The sequence below is a fragment of the Nymphalis io genome, chromosome 17 (genome assembly GCF_905147045.1).
Source record: "Nymphalis io chromosome 17, ilAglIoxx1.1, whole genome shotgun sequence".
Taxonomy (NCBI): domain Eukaryota; kingdom Metazoa; phylum Arthropoda; class Insecta; order Lepidoptera; family Nymphalidae; genus Nymphalis; species Nymphalis io.
The window spans coordinates 742,522-760,016 of record NC_065904.1 but is presented as its reverse complement, the minus strand read 5'-3'; the positions used below and the strand labels follow the sequence as shown (position 1 = coordinate 760,016).

The window sequence follows — 17,495 nt, the reverse complement described above, 5'->3', positions numbered from 1 at the left end:
ATAAACGTACATAGTTTAACCTTTGATTGTGTAGCATGTATATAAATAGAAGCTCGCACAATTCTTATTCGTCTGAATAATCAATGTGCACTATAAAATTAATAAATAAAAAATTAAAACACATAAATTAAGAAAACAATTAAAACATGCGTACGAAGTAACGAGGATTAATTGTGTATAAGGTGTACGTAAATTAGATTAAAAAACTTCATTCCTGTTTACTATCGTTAACATTAATCGCTATCTTTAAAAAGAATGATTAATTTAATCCTATCTGTAACTGCTTCGCTCTTACAGGGTTACGGAGTCATTCGGCCTTGAAAATCTTCGTACAATACAATATACTTATTGTACAAGTATAATAGCACCTACAATTTCTCTCGTATGTACATTAAGTGAAAGAAAGACTAGGTATTAATTTTTACGTTTACACTATTTCTTATGACATCCAAGTCTGTTTTCCTATGGGTAGAATCAATGCATCCTCTTTGGAGTGAGGTATTAGAATACAGAATAAACTATTAATTTTTATTCTGTGTTAGCAAAATTACTAGCAATTTTGTATATATTATTTAAACAGGCATTATATATGTGAAAATGGCAGATTATGATGGATTTTCATAACAAACTGAGGTCACGCTGGCGTTTCTATGTAACCTATGGGTTTTCCTAGTATAGAATAAATTGTATTGAAATACATGCTCCATGTTTTGATATTATTATTTGCTTGAAACACCAAAACAAAATTACTTATTTGTAGACTTTAATTGGAAAATAACATTTTCATAATAATATTTATTTGAAAATAAAAAAATAAAACTCTATTAGATGCAAAAGAGTTTACTTAGATGTTCTTGGAGTATTATTACAATGTGTTTTCTCAATCTGAAAAGTATGCCACCGAGTCGCACCAGCTGTAACGACAGACTTTACAAATAATGCGGAATGACTGATACTGATACTTATCTAAAAAATTAACACAAAACAAAGAATATTAAACTTTCACGATTCCAAAACCTAGTTATCACAGCAATGTTAATTGCGAACGGTCGCTTGTTTATCGCTCATTTCTTGCTCTGATAAGATTAGAATAGTCATATGGAGCGTAGAGCGCCATCTTAAATGCGTCTTGTGCAAGGTTTTTGTAAATAATACAATTTTAAGAAACATTGTGTGCAATTTAAGCGGAAGTGATAATGTTGTGGTGTTTTACATGTTATTAACGTGAAATGAGAGATATCCGTTCAGTGGGAGTCATGCATAACCCAAGGCCATTGGAGTTACCGGCAAGGCCTGTGGAACCTCATCGGAGTAGATCGTCTTCTTGGTCTTGGCGAAGGACCAATAACCTTCCTCGACCGGAACCCCGACTATCTTTACAGTGTCAGGTATAAAAATTACGATCGAAAAATATTTTTTATAGAAATCATTCATAATTGTGACTTCACATAATTTCGTATGTCAATTACGTATATGCCTACTAATTTTTAGTAGGTATACATTTGATAGCGTTAGCGTTGACATATTTTAAGTCGACCATATCGTTGCTAATACTATTGAACCAACTGAATAATATTGATTAAAATACTAGTTTTTAATCAATTTTATATAATAACACAATTAACATTAATTGTGTTATGTACAAGAAAAAAATTAATTATTAATTTATAATTAATTAAGTATAAAGAAAGCTTGAATTACATGTAAGGACATAGGCTAATTTTTTCCCCTAATACCTGTCCCTAATATGCAGGCAAAAACTAGTTAATTATAAAAGGGCGATTAAAATGAATAAAATTTACTTTTGTTTTTAGTTTTGACGAAATTTAAGATTTATTTATCAGACTAATATCGAAAAACGGTAATTTACGTTTTGTTATACCGGATTCAAAACTACCCTTATCTCTTAATATAAAACATGATAAATTGTAGTTTCACTAGGAGTAAGAGCTCATGAATAATAAAGAGTTTAATGATAATTTTAAGCATATGCCATGTAATAACAAATGGTGTAAGATCTCTGATCACTAGAAAAAGGGTTAAGGTATGTAATATTAGAATGAAAACTTTACTTAAAAACATTGGTGAGGGAAATCATCGTGTGGAAAAACCTGCATGTGTCTAATTTCACTGAAATTCTGCCACATGTGTGTTCTACCAACCCGCATTTGAACAGCGTGATAGAATAAGCTCTAAAGTCTCTAAACCTTCTCCTCAAATGAGGTGAGGAAGCCTTAGCCCAGCAGTGGGACATTTACAAACTGTTACTTACTTAAAAAAATATATGGGATAAACCTGTAATGTACATTCTCCCTATTATATTGTCTTTATTAATCCATGGACAATCATTTAATGTATATTTGTATACACATAATAGTTTTTATTATTAAAATTTATGATAAAAACTAAAAAAACCTAATGTTTGAAAGATCTCTTACGTATATGGCATCTTATTAATTTTTCACTTTGAAATTGATATCCTTCTTAAAGTCTTGTCTTACTTTGCGTATAATGTGGTGTAATGCGTATAATACAAGTGACATTATGACAAAGCCTGTCAACCGCTGTCAATTGACTGTCACAGAAGGTGCAGACGATATTTTCCATGATATTTTAGTTTTTTGTTTGTATTTTTCCTTAACCGTAGTAGTGGTTCTATGTCGTAGAGTTTATTTTCATAGTTTATTATATAATTAAAGGATTCTGATGATACCGAACTGTGAAACGTATCCTAAAAAGGAGTTAATAAAAATTGTATAGCAAACGTGTCATACTTTTTAAGTTATTTCAACCGATGAGCTTAGAAAAGAAACGCCAATTGTTTTGCATTCCGATTAAATATTAGTATATTTTCACATGGGTGATGGCTTGGCAGTCGGATACACGCGTAAGTTCACAAATTTATTCTTTAAATACTAAGGACACTAAGAATTCATTACTAACACATGTCCTTGTGATTGATTTAACATTTAAATGAAGTGTATTTGAGCTAAGAGACGTATCGATAAGTGCCTTCGTGTTATTTGAATATCAATATGACTTTATTGTGTAACTATTTAGTGTTTGCTGGACCACTTGTGTTACCAATTTATTGATACTTGTTAAAGGAGTTAGAGAATTTCAATATGTAACATTATAGCTTAAAGTTTTCTAAATTTGAGTTTATACATCTTATGTAAGAACTAGTGAGTACTAATTTTGTAGATAAAAGATGTGGGAAATCACCTGATTTTGTTATGAAGGCACAGTTTTGATTTTGTTATGTGGCACAGAAGATTTGACAGTAAATTATTGAATTATTATTAGTATACTATAAGTGTTTTTCAGAATTAAGATTAATAATAATGTAATTACAGGATATATCAAAATTTTACACTAATGTCATTATAGGTTTTTATTGACGTTATATTGTACGGCTAATAACACCCACTATGCTAAAGTCAATTAGCAACAATGACCACCTATGATGAGGTGAACAATTTAATCTACTATTATCTGCATCTAAATAAATAAATTAATAATAATAATATACTTGTAATCTTTGTTTATTGATATTTATTTAAAAAAATATTATGAAATAGTTTTAAACAAATGAAGTATGTGTTGATTGCTTTTTAATGTATTTCTTTTATCTATCACTTTACCTCTATTTCTGTTGTATTGTTTATATAGCAGCAAAAAAATCTAAATGAATATAAACCTCATTTAAAAAATAACATAAATGATTATACAACCATTATAATTTACATTTAAGTACCTAAATTAAAAACTTTTTATTGCTTGTTTTTATTTTGAACCACATTTTAATTGACCATTGCTTTCAGAATAGTAGCTCATTTTATTATAAATAAAACTAAAATAAACTTTTCAGTATTTCCATCACGGCATTGAATCAATTAACTAGCATTCAAGTCAAAGATTGTCTTTAAAAAGTGTAGTATTTACAAATTTACTATTTATTACTGTTACTTTTGTTACACATGGATTTTTGCATTATAGTATATATTTAAATTACATATTAAATTACAAATTAGACACTATCTGCAGGTCACTAAACTTTCCATCACATTATTTATAAAATAAATAATCATATTATCAATTAAAAATAATTAATTATAATGTTAAAATTTAAAAAGTTTTACTAACATTTTTATTAGCCTTATTGATTTCGTGTTCTTGAATTAGTATTACATTAAGATCTAGTTTTACATTGTAATATGTGCTAACTGCTACTTTACAACAACATTTTAAGGTTAAAAAGATCAGCTGACTTTATAGGGTTGCTGTGCGAGATAAATTTCTTAAGATTTAATCTTGAAAGAACAATTGTAAGAGCTACTACAACACTAACTTGAAGTGCCTCTTCATTTATAAATGAACAGTATAATAATACCTGTCCAAGTTCATAGGGGTTTTAGTTCATACATATATAAAATTGGAATTTGGTTTGTCTGTTTGAGATTTTAACATTGTCTGTCTATGTTTGATTTTGCATTTGGAATATTGGAAAAGAGTAACTACTGATTTTATTTTCTGTTATTCTTGTTAGAAACTATATTCAAAATCAGTGGTATCTGAAGTTCATTGTAATTGGAGATTTGGAATTGTTGATATGTCAAAGTCAAAATATAAAATATATTTTATTTAAGTAGGCACTTAAATAAAGTATATTTTAAAGCTCTCTACGGAATGTATATTGTATGGAGAAGAACCAACAAGAAACTCGGTAGTTACTCTTTTTCATCAATCAAAAAATGTATATGTAATAATCATATACAATTATATTTATGTATTCTGTATGAATATGAACAAATACTAAGTCCAAGCTCTTCTATAATTTATAATCCATAATCCAGGACATAATAATAAGCCATATTTATTCAAAAAAACAAATAAAATGAGTTTTAAATTTAGTTATAGGTAAATGTAAAATGTCTCTTTGTATTTCATATTCAAAGTTATTAATATATCGCAACACTATAAGGTATATACGGATTTGAATATCTTGATTTCTTGCCGATATCAATCAAATATCTATGATATGATATTCTATGATTAAATTGTTGACATTGCAAAAGACTTAAACAATTAAAAATCTAGTTGTCAAGCAAAAAAAGCAAAGTCTATTTTGCTTAATATTTTTTAGTATTTAAAAAATATATATTTTTTATAAATCATTTTGAGTGGTCAAAGAGCAAGGATGGCTCTGTATAAAAAAGATATCAAGCGCGGGAAATACAAATAAAAAAGTTGCATATAAATTCATCCTTGATATTTTTCATTTAAAAAAGAGACATTAATTTTATAAATAATTATGTCTCAATAAGCGATGACGGCATCCGTAAACTAGTTGTTTGTTTTTTAATATTTTGATTATTTTCATTTATTTTGTTTAGCTGTCATGTTGCATTTTATGTATCATTTTAGTTGCCCAGCTTAATGGTTTGGTCATTAGTGTGTAACTAATAAATCCGCAGATCCTGTTGTCTTGAGGTCGAACTAAATAAAAGCTATTGGGTTTTTCTAATAAGAAATTCTCAGCTGTAGAGATGCGTACATTTATACTTTTCGGCTGTCATATATCCGTTAAGTTTATTATCTGTGTAAGTGTGGAATATGCTCGATTTTATTTAATACTAGCGCTTTATTCGCTGCTTTGCTCTCGTTATAATTCAGAACCAATTCCCACAGCACTTTCTTCAAAAAAAAGAAGGATTTTCATACAAACTTTTATCTCCATGGTCACTCAGGGGTTACATTTTCGAAATTCCTTAGTGCTAACCAGCTGTGCTGGTTCTAGCCTCAGTTGCTTGGGCTATGCATTAATATGTAAGTCAGTCAGTTATTCTTTTAAATAGTTTTATGATTTTTATTTCTTCATGAGTTAAATCTCACGCAAGTTATTTAGAGTGATAATAAAATTAGTGTTTGAGTAATTAAAATGTTATCTACAGTATTTGGAACGCGCGAATATTATTTAAAATCGATACGATATCTTAATATAATTCCATCTAGTGTACACCTTAGAAAAATTTGAATTGTGAATGTAAAATATTTGATATTTTAAATGTTTTTTTAAGGTGTTAAATATTCAAAAAAAATAAAAAAATATACTGATCATATCATCATCATATTCGTTTCCTCCCCGTTCGATGTATAAATGAACTTGAAAACTCGATAAAATCTTTTTTTGCTATTTATATATACTAAAAAAAAAAACGTAATATAATGGATTGTATTAATTTACATTTTAAAACAATATTAACAATCTGGGCGAGTGTACGGCTTGTATTAAAAATGTGCAAATATTACAAGCCAGGCTTTCGTGAAGTAGGCTGTATGCACAATCGCATGTGTATAGTCGATTATAAAATAATTAGGGAATGATAACATTGATAAGGTAATATTACCGCTGAAGTCCCACTTATGATGTGACGTCATTTGTTTTTTTTTACGTTTCGTGTATTTAACTTAATTGTTCTATTTCCAAATTTCAGACTGATGAGAATAGCTACCTGCTTCGGTTGAAAATAGTGGGGGCTTACTCGTTAGCTAAGAAGGATATATTTGGTGCTAGGTGAGTATTATGTTTATATATACATATATACAGTACAGTACAATAACAGCCGTCAAACACGAAATGAATTATAAACACAAATCAAGCATATGAAAATTCACTGATGCCTGCCCGGATTTGAACCCACGATCATTGGTTAAGATTCACGCGTTCTTACCACTGGGCCATCTCGACTTCTATTTATGAAATAGGTAGGTGGACTGGCAATGGACGAGCTGATGGTATGTGGTTACCACTGCCCATTTGGCGGTAGAATATATGAGTAGGTACATACCCTGACCACTTAACACCAATATATATTTTGTTTATGTCAATTTTGGTATATATAATGAAATTTGGAATGGAGCCGGTTGGCGTGGTTGGTAGACACTTGCCTTTCACGCCGAAGGTTGTGGGTTCGATTCCCACCCAGGACAGACATTTGTGTGCATGAACATGTCTGTTTGTCCTGAGTCTGGGTGTTATTATCTATATAAGTATGTATTTACAAAAGAAAAGTAATATATGTAGTATATCAGTTGTCTGGTTTCCATAGTACAAGCTTTGTACAAGCTTAATTTGGGATCAGATGGCCGTGTGTGAAAAATGTCCCAGGATATTATTATATTATTATTATTATATTTCGTTTATAAATTAATTATATTAAGTGGTCCCTGTCGCTCACGAACGTAGGTGTGGATTATTATAAGTCCGCCATTGTAGATCAACGTTGAAACTCGAGGGTCCGATGTTCTAAGCTTTTAAGTTGCCGACGTAATCTGAGTGGCTATCCTATTAGTGACGTCATACCGCAGTGTAGTTAAAATTAACACTTTTTTTTATTTATAATTTTTTTTTTATGTAGAGATAATTACGAGTCGATTTTATTTAATTTTGCAATGTTTGTTTGTTACCGCTAAACGTACAAACCTAATGGACTTGGTCATTTAGTTTTTTTTTTAGTTTTAGTCTTCGGTCTGATAAGATAGGCTGTAGGTACATAATAATAATAATAATATAATAACATAATAATAACATATGTGTACCGTATAATAATTTGCAGATAAAACCGCTACAAATAAGTATACCGCGGATTTGTGTATGTCATTTCGTTTGGGTGGTACCCATTTGTAAATGCTGCCTGATGCTCTTCGATGACCTTCCTAGAGGATGCTTTGTTTTGGCTCCCTGTGTGTTGTGTTCTACACAGCAATAATTAGTATTGTTACATTGGTCTTTGGTGATAGAATATGTGATGAGTTGGTGCCACCTACCCTTATGAAATTACTCTTACATCTTTATGATAGCCTGGTATGACTTTTCCTACTATGAATTAAAGTTAATTAAATTATCCTGTATATTTTCAGTGATCCATATGTCCGCGTGGAACTGCAGAAGGTGGACGGTGACGTCACGATTGAAACATTTCTCACGAAAACTAAGAAAAAGGTACAATGATTAAGTAAAAATATACTTTATATACATATATATTGTAGGTGGGTTACACAGTAGGCAGTTTGTTTCAATTGAAAATAAAACATATTCTATTTATTTATGATAATACTTGATATCAAATTCTTCTTACATAATGCTCACAGTGCAATTACGTGTATAAGAGGTTATAATACAGTTAACAGCGTATAGACAATGCAAGGAAATGTTTATAAAGTATAAGTACTGGTGGTAGGGCTTTGTGCGAGCTCGTCTGGGTAGGTACCACCCACACATCAGATATTCTACCGCAAAACAGCAGTACTTGGTATTGTTGTGTTCCGGTTTGAAGGGTGAGTGAGCCAGTGTAATTACAGGCACAAGGGACATAAAATCTTAGTTCCCAAGGTTGGTGGCGCATTGGCTATAAGCGATGGTTGACATTTCTTACAATGCCAATGTCTAAGGGCGTTGGTGTAAACGTATCATCGCTGGGTTTAGGCCTCCTGCTCTCAAGGAGAGGAGGCCTTTTAAAGAGGAGGTGGAGGCGTATTCTTGATGATACGCTGTATAATATCATTAAACTCTTAAAATTTTCAAGCATATTATACGGTATAAATATCTTATTTTTCAGACTCTAAATCCAGTATGGAATCAGGAGTTTATATTCAGGGTAAGACTTTTAAAGATAATTCAGTATTTTATAAATAATGCAAACTTTTTGTTAGTTAAAATGTTCGTAAATTCGGGAAATAGTTCACTTTACTTTTTATTTGTACACAGATTAAAAATGAAAATTATAGAAATATTAGATGTATTCCGCTGTATGTTTTTCATTCGTTCGTTTAGAGGTATACTTGCTTTTTATGAAATATCATTCGTTCATTTGAAAACGGTGCTATAATCACAATACATAAACTATGATTTTCATGTTATTATATAAAAGTTAATTATAATATGTCGTTTTATTACGGAGTAAATCTCACTTCGCCCCTCGCTCGTGAAATGTTGGAAACCGATTTACGGTGATAAGCTACTTTGACACGTGTACGTGTCAAGAGGTACGATCACCTATCACTTTCTGACGTTTGACGATCGCGCCGGGCGGCGAGTGAGCCCCGAGTGAGGCTAGCGGCGGGCCCGCAGGTGAAGCCGCAGGAGCAGAAGCTGCTGATCCAGGTGTTCGACGAGAACCGGCTGACGCGCGACGACTTCCTGGGCATGGTGGAGGTGCCGCTGGCGGGCGCGGGCGCCGAGAGCGCGGCGGCGGGCCGCGCGCCGCCCACCAAGTACGCGCTGCGCCCGCGCAGGTCCGTGTAAGTAGCATGCGCGCTTCTCGCCCACCTGCACCCCGAGCCGCTGCCCTCTGCCGGTATAGCGTGCACTTCGTTTGGCCGCGAGGAGCCCTCTCGAGTCGCTATTTTACGAGATTAAATTAAATGTAAAGCGACTATCGGTTCGAAATGCACGTTTGTCAGGAACCCACCTGCTATTGACGGTTACGTAAACAGTAACACAACGGTCAATGTGTATGTAACAAAAGGTGTATATCGTCCGCGGACGTATGTGTCGCTCCCCGCCTCGCGCATCGCCCCCCCCCCCCGCTTCCCGCCTCAGCGTGAGGTCCGACAGCAGTGCCGTGACCCCACCGATACCAAATATACTTTATCCATTTTTTTAAATATCACTTAATATGATTTAAACGCTTTATGCTTAAATATGCCCGAATGTTGTTATGAGAGATTTTGTATGTACAAGTAATGAATGTGATAAAATTATAAGTTTTATGTAATAAATGTGTACTCCCATTAGAGTTGGGCTTAAATATATTGTATAGACAATTAAATATAAATTACGTTTATTTTATCGTAATAGGAATTATAAAATTAAATTATTTTATCAATAACTCTATTGCCAATCAAACATTTTTAGTTGAACAAATAACAGTTTTAATTGCATAGATGAGAGTAATAATTAAATAATACATTAAATTGTTCTCATCTATGAATTTTAGAAGCAAAAAGTTTGTGTATCTTTTCTTTTTTTTTTTAAATATTATTCGAAATTGCATATTTCGTTATCAAGTATTAGTCCATTTTTAACTTAAAATAAAAAATGTTGATTTAAAGTTGCGTATAAACTAGAACCAAGTCTTTGTTTACGATCCGAGGAATCTGAAATTGAGGGAAAACAATATTAACTATTAATAAAATATTGTAAACACAAATCAGTCTTCCGTAACAGCCTGTGAATGTCCCACTGCTGTGCTAAAGGCCTCTTCTCCTCTTTTTGAGGAGAAGGTTTTTTTGGAGCTTATTCCACCACGCTGCTCCAATGCGGGTTGGTAGAATTCACATGTGACAGAATTTCAGTGAAATTAGACACATGCAGGTTTCCTCACGATGTTTTCCTTCACCGTAAAGTACGAGACGAATTATAATCACAAATTAAGCACATGAAAATTCAGTGGTGCTTGCCCGGGTTTGAATCCACGATCATCGGTTAAGATTCACGCGTTCTTACCACTGGGCCATCTCGGCTATAAATCAGTCTTATGTTATATCATTATTATATATCAGTTCGTACCGGTTCAGGTGCAGTTGGTACCAGGAAAAAAGGATGCATTTCAATTTTTTTTGCCGTGTCAGTAGAAATCTTCTAAAATTTCTCATTTTGCATTTATATGTCAAATTTTAAAATGTTTTATTGTTCAAAAGCTAATAGCCCAACCGGTTTCGATAACTGTTATTAGATATGAATGAAGTGTTCGGAGTATCATTAACTGCTTAACGACGCCGTTAGTGTGATCGATTGTAATGACGATAATATTTAATTTATTTATTTAAACATATACACGAAATCCTCAGTCGTTTTTCAAATTTTCACCTCTTAACATTTTCACCTCTCTCTTACTTGTCTATTTTTAATAGTTTTATCGTTGGTTCTGTGTTTATCAAGTTTTGTATCCACTTCAGTGCTCGTTCCCGGGTTCGAGGGTACATCGAGGTTTATCACGCGTTAATTGGGAGAGTTGGGGACCCCGGCACCGAGGAAGCTCCGAACCCTGCGCCTGATGATTGGGAGCTGGTGGAACCGGCGCCTCAAGTTGGAAATGTTCAGCCGGTAAGTTTTTAATCATATATATAAATTGATTGATATATAATTACGTATAATATATATATATATGTTTTTTTTTTGGACGTTAAAAAATCCCTAATAATATTATACTGAAAATATACCTCAAATATATAAATTATGGAAAGGCAACGATTGTAATTCTTTCGCTAACGTAAAAGAGTGTAATATCTTCGTTACGAGCGCCTTGTTCCCCGTGTTAACTGCACGAACGCTCACTGTGTAACGCGTTACGTAACGCGGGTCAGTACCCGCCTTCATATGTTCAGTGCGAGCGTAGTGTTTAATCACAGTGCTATAATGTCATTAGTGAATGTTTTTGACGATTAAATAGAAACTCGAATATATGCGTTCTGAAATGTAACTATGATAACGTAACACTCAGAGGGATTCGTTGATCAGCCGATATGTAGAGCGTGCGGACTCAGCATATGCTATGATATAAGTCTGTCGAACGTCTATTCTGCGGCTTTACCGATAAATATTTTTATTAATTATATGAAAGCGTAAGCGGCTATTACTTTAATAATGCCGTGTATTCTTCTTTCGAATAATAAATCAATGATGACAGAAAGAGAGAAGTCAGGGTTTAATTATTAAATTCGCAAAACAACATTTATAAGTAAGGTCGGTTACGTATAATGTCAATTTCAAATAATTATGTTTAATGATGAATATAGTTTTAATGTGTGATTATTTTCATCAGTACTCTTAAGCATGTTCCAGACGAGTGAATTTATATTGCACAAGGGTCATAACATCTTGGTTTCCAAGATTGGTGGCGCATTGGCGATGTAAGCGATGGTCAACATTTCTTACAATGCTATGGGCGTTGGTACTTACCATTAGGTGGCCCATACGCTCGTCTGCCTACCTGTACTATAAAAATAATAATAATACGCGTTTATTGTCATCAGCACTCTTAAGCATGTTACAGACGAGCGAATTTATACTTCAATGTATTTATTAAAGTAAATTAAAGTTTTAAAAGTTTTAACTGAATTACTTTCAAATATTGCGACGCATTAAAATTCTTTTAATATACTGTTAGCGTGTAAACTTATTATTTAATTAAGTTATGAATGTTCTATTTTGAAAAGGAACTTTCAAAATATCTGGTACTGATATCTGATAATGACTTTTGAAACTACTTACCAAAAAGAAATTATAAAGACAGAATATATAATATAAAAAATATTTTTCCTTTTCAATTACCTTCAACATCGATACATTTAGCAGATACGGTTAATAACTTTCTATATTTATCTTCGAAGTGGGACGAGATTTCATGAACATTCCAAACATTCTTTCATCTTTATTATACAAAATTAGGATAGCGTAGTATCTCAAAATAGTTTTATCATACTTCTACTTACACAGATTCATCTTATAATTCTAATTTTACGACTTTCTCAACGATATCTAACCTGTTGGCATCAATCGGCCATCCAGAGCGGGGGTTCTCTTCAATCGATTAAACTTTGTTTTATTGTACCATTCTAAGATTGCACCTTTCTAAGACAGAGACTTCCATAAACGACGATTTGACGAGCCGTTTGGCGTGCTTGGTAGATAACTGCCTTTCACGCCTAAGGTTGTTGGTTCGATTCCCACCCAGGACAGACATTTGTGTGCATGAACATGTCTGTTTGTCCTGAGTATGGGTGTAATTATCTATATAAGTATGTATTTACAAAAGAAAAATAGTATATGTAGTATATCAGTTGTCTGGTTTCCATAGCACAAGCTCTGCTTAATTTGGGATCAGATGGCCGTGTGTGTATAATGTCCCAGGATATTATTATTGTCCCAGGATATTAAACGTCTTCTATCTCACTCATTATGGTTTACATATTGGTTATAACCCCTGCATTGAAACATTTGCAGCTGTTACTTTCTGTTTTTACCAATATAATATCGTACACAAAATCTGCCCCATGTGGATTGGAACCAAATCGTATTGGTAACGTGATGGAATATGTAAGTTTCGACCTTTTTCCTTTAGGAGAAGATGCCCATAGCCAACCTTTTAGCCAACATTTTGAATATAACGTTTGAAATTGGTTTTTGTTATGTACTCATAGACTAGTTGATATTATTTTTTACTGCAGCCCAGAACGACTAGTATGGACGGAGAATCCGTAAGATTATATCATTGATGTATCGCTTGTTTCGTATATATTTTTGACGAAAGTTTGTGTGTGTGTCTGAAATGCATTTTCATGCGTATGTAATGCGTGTAAAATGTGATATTATTTATATTGACACCAAAAACATTTATTGTGTGCGGCACATTATTATATATAACAGGGTGTATTGCTAATTTATTTAAAATTTGTTACCACAAACATGTATGATACAAAGGGCGAATTTAAACGCCATAGAGATATCTGCCAGTATTTTTTATGTTTAAAAAGATAATGAAAAAATTTTCATAAAAAAAAAAATTAAAAAAAATGTATTACTATTATTTATTTACATTTATAATACATGTAATACATTTGTAATTGACAAAGCTTGGTGTAAGGACTTTGTGCAAGGCCGTCTGGGTAGATACCACCTTACTCTCATACTCATCATTAATTAATCCACCGCTAAACGGCTCTGCTTAGTATTGTTTTGTACGTCATTTTGGAAGTCATTTCAGGCATATGGACATAACATTTTAGTTGCGGTGTAAGTAACGGCTAAAATTTCTTACAGCGCCAATGTCTATGGCGGCGGTGGGCACATGCAATCAGGTGTCAAAATTGCCAGTCCACCTATACTATAATAATTTAAAATAAAATTAATTAATATATTTTTTAATTAATATATTTATTTTCCTTTGTGTAGTCCGCAATGACTAGCATGGATGAGGAATCAGTAAGATATTTATTTCTCTCTCTAGTGTCAGTATTATTGTTCACTTAGTTGTTTAGTATTTAAAGTGAAACCTCTTTGGGCTTAACGTGTGTAAATTAATTATAAAACGATGCGATTCTATTTAGTGCAACGATTTTTATTGTAACGCGTTCACGCAAAAGGGTTTCACTTCTCACGTGTACTTAGTAGCACGCGCTTTATTTTTTTGCTTTGCCTTCTTTTAAATATTATCGGCCTTGCTTATAAATGTTGCTTTGCGGCTGTTTAGTTTAACGTTTATTTATCTCTTTCTATCATTATTGATTTGACATTCGAAAGTAGAAGACAACACTGTTTAACTAATTGATTTATAAATAACGTTTATAAGTAAGGTCGTATGTTTACAATATAAAGCACGCTGTAGATAATACCTGAACTATACATAAATGTCAAATTTACTCTTATAATTTTCTTTAAACGATAGATTTGCTACTTTAATCTCTTGCTCGTTCCTTTTGCTCTCGTACTATGGTCTCTAGCTACATTATTTTCTCGTCGGTTTGATCGTACCTCCAATATTATACCAGACAAGTGCATCTGTAGTAAATTGGCGTTGACATTTATCTCGAGGGGAAGACCTCGAAATACCACGAAGGGAATGGTCAAAAATTGTCTTTGTCAAAATCCGTCATTAACAGATTTTATTGGAGGTGTTGGTGTCCTCTCTCTTTCCGAGTCCTCATTCCATGCCTTTCCTGGCTAAAATCATGCTGTCCCATAAGCCCACAATTGATAATAACAATTTCTTTAGATCAATGTCACACCAAGATCTGGAAATGTCACACCTTTTTAACGTAGAGTAATGTATAGCGGAGTAGACTTTATTACGATAGTTGTAAAGCTTAGTTTTGAATGGCACTAGGTGTCCACGGTACCGTCGCTCACCGGAGACGACTGGCTGCTGGTTGATGCCACGGACTTGCACAATTTAGTAGGTTTTTTTTTTGTTTTAATTTGCTTGCATATTTATTTAAGTAATTGTATGTTAATTACCTTTATAAATAAATTAGTTCTTAGATTTTTTACAATATAAATACGATGTAGTAATAACGCTGTTATGGTAACTTGTATTTGTATTCAACGTTTAAATATTATGAATTCTGATAAAGAAGTTGTATATTAGTTTATAATAAACAATTTAAAAAATTGTAAAGCAACGCTTGTGTGCTAAAGGTTATCATACAATTAACGACTTTATGGATGATACACACCTTGGGAATGAAACGATCGCCTGCTGGCTGTTTTTTTTACGTATGTTATAAAAAAACCCCCGTCGAGGTTCTTTCGCCGGTTCTTCTCGGTGCTGGGTGTGTCTTTTCCAAACCGGTGGTAGTTTCTAGTTTGACTATCAATAATTAAGTGTAATGCTTCCATGTTGAATACAGTATTTTGATTTTGAAAAAAAAAAACAGTTCGATATAATAATAATATAACTTTATTCATAATAGAGATTGAACATATTAAATATTACAATATGGCGTTCCATTATGTCGTCGAGGGAAATTTAACGGACCTCGGCGCTTATTAAAACAAACAACTTCATTATTTATATTAATCCTTTGGAAACGTAAGTATGGCTCCTGTAACCGAAAAGTTTAAAATAGCTTAATTTCCATAATATTTACGAAAGCTCAGATTGTCTGTTGCTTTTATCCAAATCTCGTCTCCGAGTAGACGTGATCAGTGTAATGTAAGTAACGTAATTTTTAAAGTAACGTAATTTTCGTAGGTGATTGGTGGTGACCCGCTGCCTCTCGGGTGGGAGGAGAGACAGGACGCGAACGGGAGGACGTATTACGTGAACCACATAGCAAGGTCCACGCAATGGGGGAGGCCGACGTTTACGTGAGTGATCTTTTACGTGTTCATTTGTGGTTTTATTTTGTTTGGATAAGAAATACTTCACAAAAGTAATAATGTTTTCTAACATATTATGTTTGTTTAACCTTTCAAACTTATATATTCATTTTAGTTTGTAATTATCAATATCATAGTATTTTACATTGCCATTTACTTTTTAAATTCAAATCATCTTCAGTAACAAAATTATCATATTTATCTATACATAAATCGGTAAAGACAATTTTTCAGTATATTTTTTTGCTTATGATGAATGTCGACCATTGGGCGGCAATACTAGTTAAACAAAAACACATACTCTGTAGTTTAGACTTAATCAAGATGATGAAGTCGTCTAGATGAAGACAAAGAAATGTCTTATTCAACTGTGGACGATTTATTATACAATTCACCACTCGACGACATTTCTCCAGGCGTAACATGAGCACAGAGTCTCAGGCGGAGAGGATGGAGACGGCCGTCACGGAGTTCCAACGTCGCTTCCACATCTCCGCCGACGACGGCCACGCCAGCCCGTCGGCGACCCAGCACCAGGTACGTGTGACGTGAACGTTATGACCAGCGTATAGAGTTCAATTTTATTTGCAGCCGTTTATTATTATTAATTATGTTATTAAATACTCTGTTTTAAGATATTGTAAAGAATGTGAAAAATATAAATATAATCATAATGAAGTTATATAGTAATTGTCTTTGAACCACAAACATTAATAGGTATATAATAATAAATAGAATTGGACCTGCTTGCCTATAGTTAAGAAGTTTCTTGTTACATTCTTTGCAATAAAATAATAAATAATTGAAATAGTGTATTTAAATAAACATGCAATGGTAACGAATTGAAAAAAAAAATGAAAACATTTATACAAAATGGTTTCCGTTCAATTTAATGTGATAATTAATTGTAACCTTGAGTTGCTTTCATATGAACAATATTTTTTAATTTATATTTTGTGCATGTGAAAGTAACTTAAGCTTTAATGCCATGCCTTGCATCGTGCATGAATCTATGTTTTGGATACCGCCTGCATGCAATGTTTTTAGGTAATAGGAAAATCATCTCTACCCAATAATACATAAGACTCATATCTGTCTACGTTTAACGTAAAATAATAAGCATTATGCAGCTTCAAATCCGATGCCTGTAGATATTATTTGCTTTGTAATGTAAAAGTCGTTTTTCATAATGAAATAAACACGGGTCATATTTGCATACGCATGTATAAGAAACACGAGGTGATCAAATTCAAAAGATAACTATTGCAATATATTTAATTATAGTAATTAATTAATTGGACTGTTAACTTTGTCAATCTTTAATTAATGCATTTGGTTTCGGTCTACGTAATTTTAACTAATAATTAATTTAACAGGACTAATCGTAATTATCTTCCAATCATTATAAATGCGAATTATTTTACGGAAATTTATAATTTTGTTATATTATTTACGTGTTGTTGAAACGTATTTCACTAAATATATTTTATTATATAAATTGTCAGGTTACAAGTTTTTGGTTTTTATATTGCCATGAGTTGACGACCGTAAATATTATACATAGGAATTAATCACAATACTAATTGGTCTCATTATGGGGTTCTGACAAATT

General features: G+C 32.5%; 1 protein-coding gene across 6 annotated transcripts in view; it reads left to right on the top strand.

Moving 5' to 3' along the window:
- Nucleotides 1-1,031: 1,031 nt before the first annotated feature.
- Nucleotides 1,032-17,495, top strand: part of LOC126774944 (E3 ubiquitin-protein ligase Nedd-4) — a 29,960-nt gene continuing 13,496 nt past the window's right edge. Inside the window, exons 1-10 of one of the 6 annotated variants that reach the window (XM_050496615.1) lie at nt 1,032-1,388; nt 6,498-6,577; nt 7,924-8,005; nt 8,622-8,660; nt 9,134-9,297; nt 10,963-11,110; nt 13,234-13,263; nt 13,958-13,987; nt 15,756-15,871; nt 16,300-16,420. In XM_050496615.1, the coding sequence (XP_050352572.1) occupies nt 1,230-1,388; nt 6,498-6,577; nt 7,924-8,005; nt 8,622-8,660; nt 9,134-9,297; nt 10,963-11,110; nt 13,234-13,263; nt 13,958-13,987; nt 15,756-15,871; nt 16,300-16,420 (969 nt within the window). In that variant the 5' untranslated portion in view covers nt 1,032-1,229. Of the gene's footprint in view, nt 1,389-2,582; nt 2,888-6,497; nt 6,578-7,923; nt 8,006-8,621; nt 8,661-9,133; nt 9,304-10,962; nt 11,111-13,233; nt 13,264-13,957; nt 13,988-15,755; nt 15,872-16,299; nt 16,421-17,495 lie in introns of those variants that run through there. The other 5 variants (XM_050496614.1, XM_050496619.1, XM_050496618.1 and 2 more) reach the window with 5 other exon arrangements.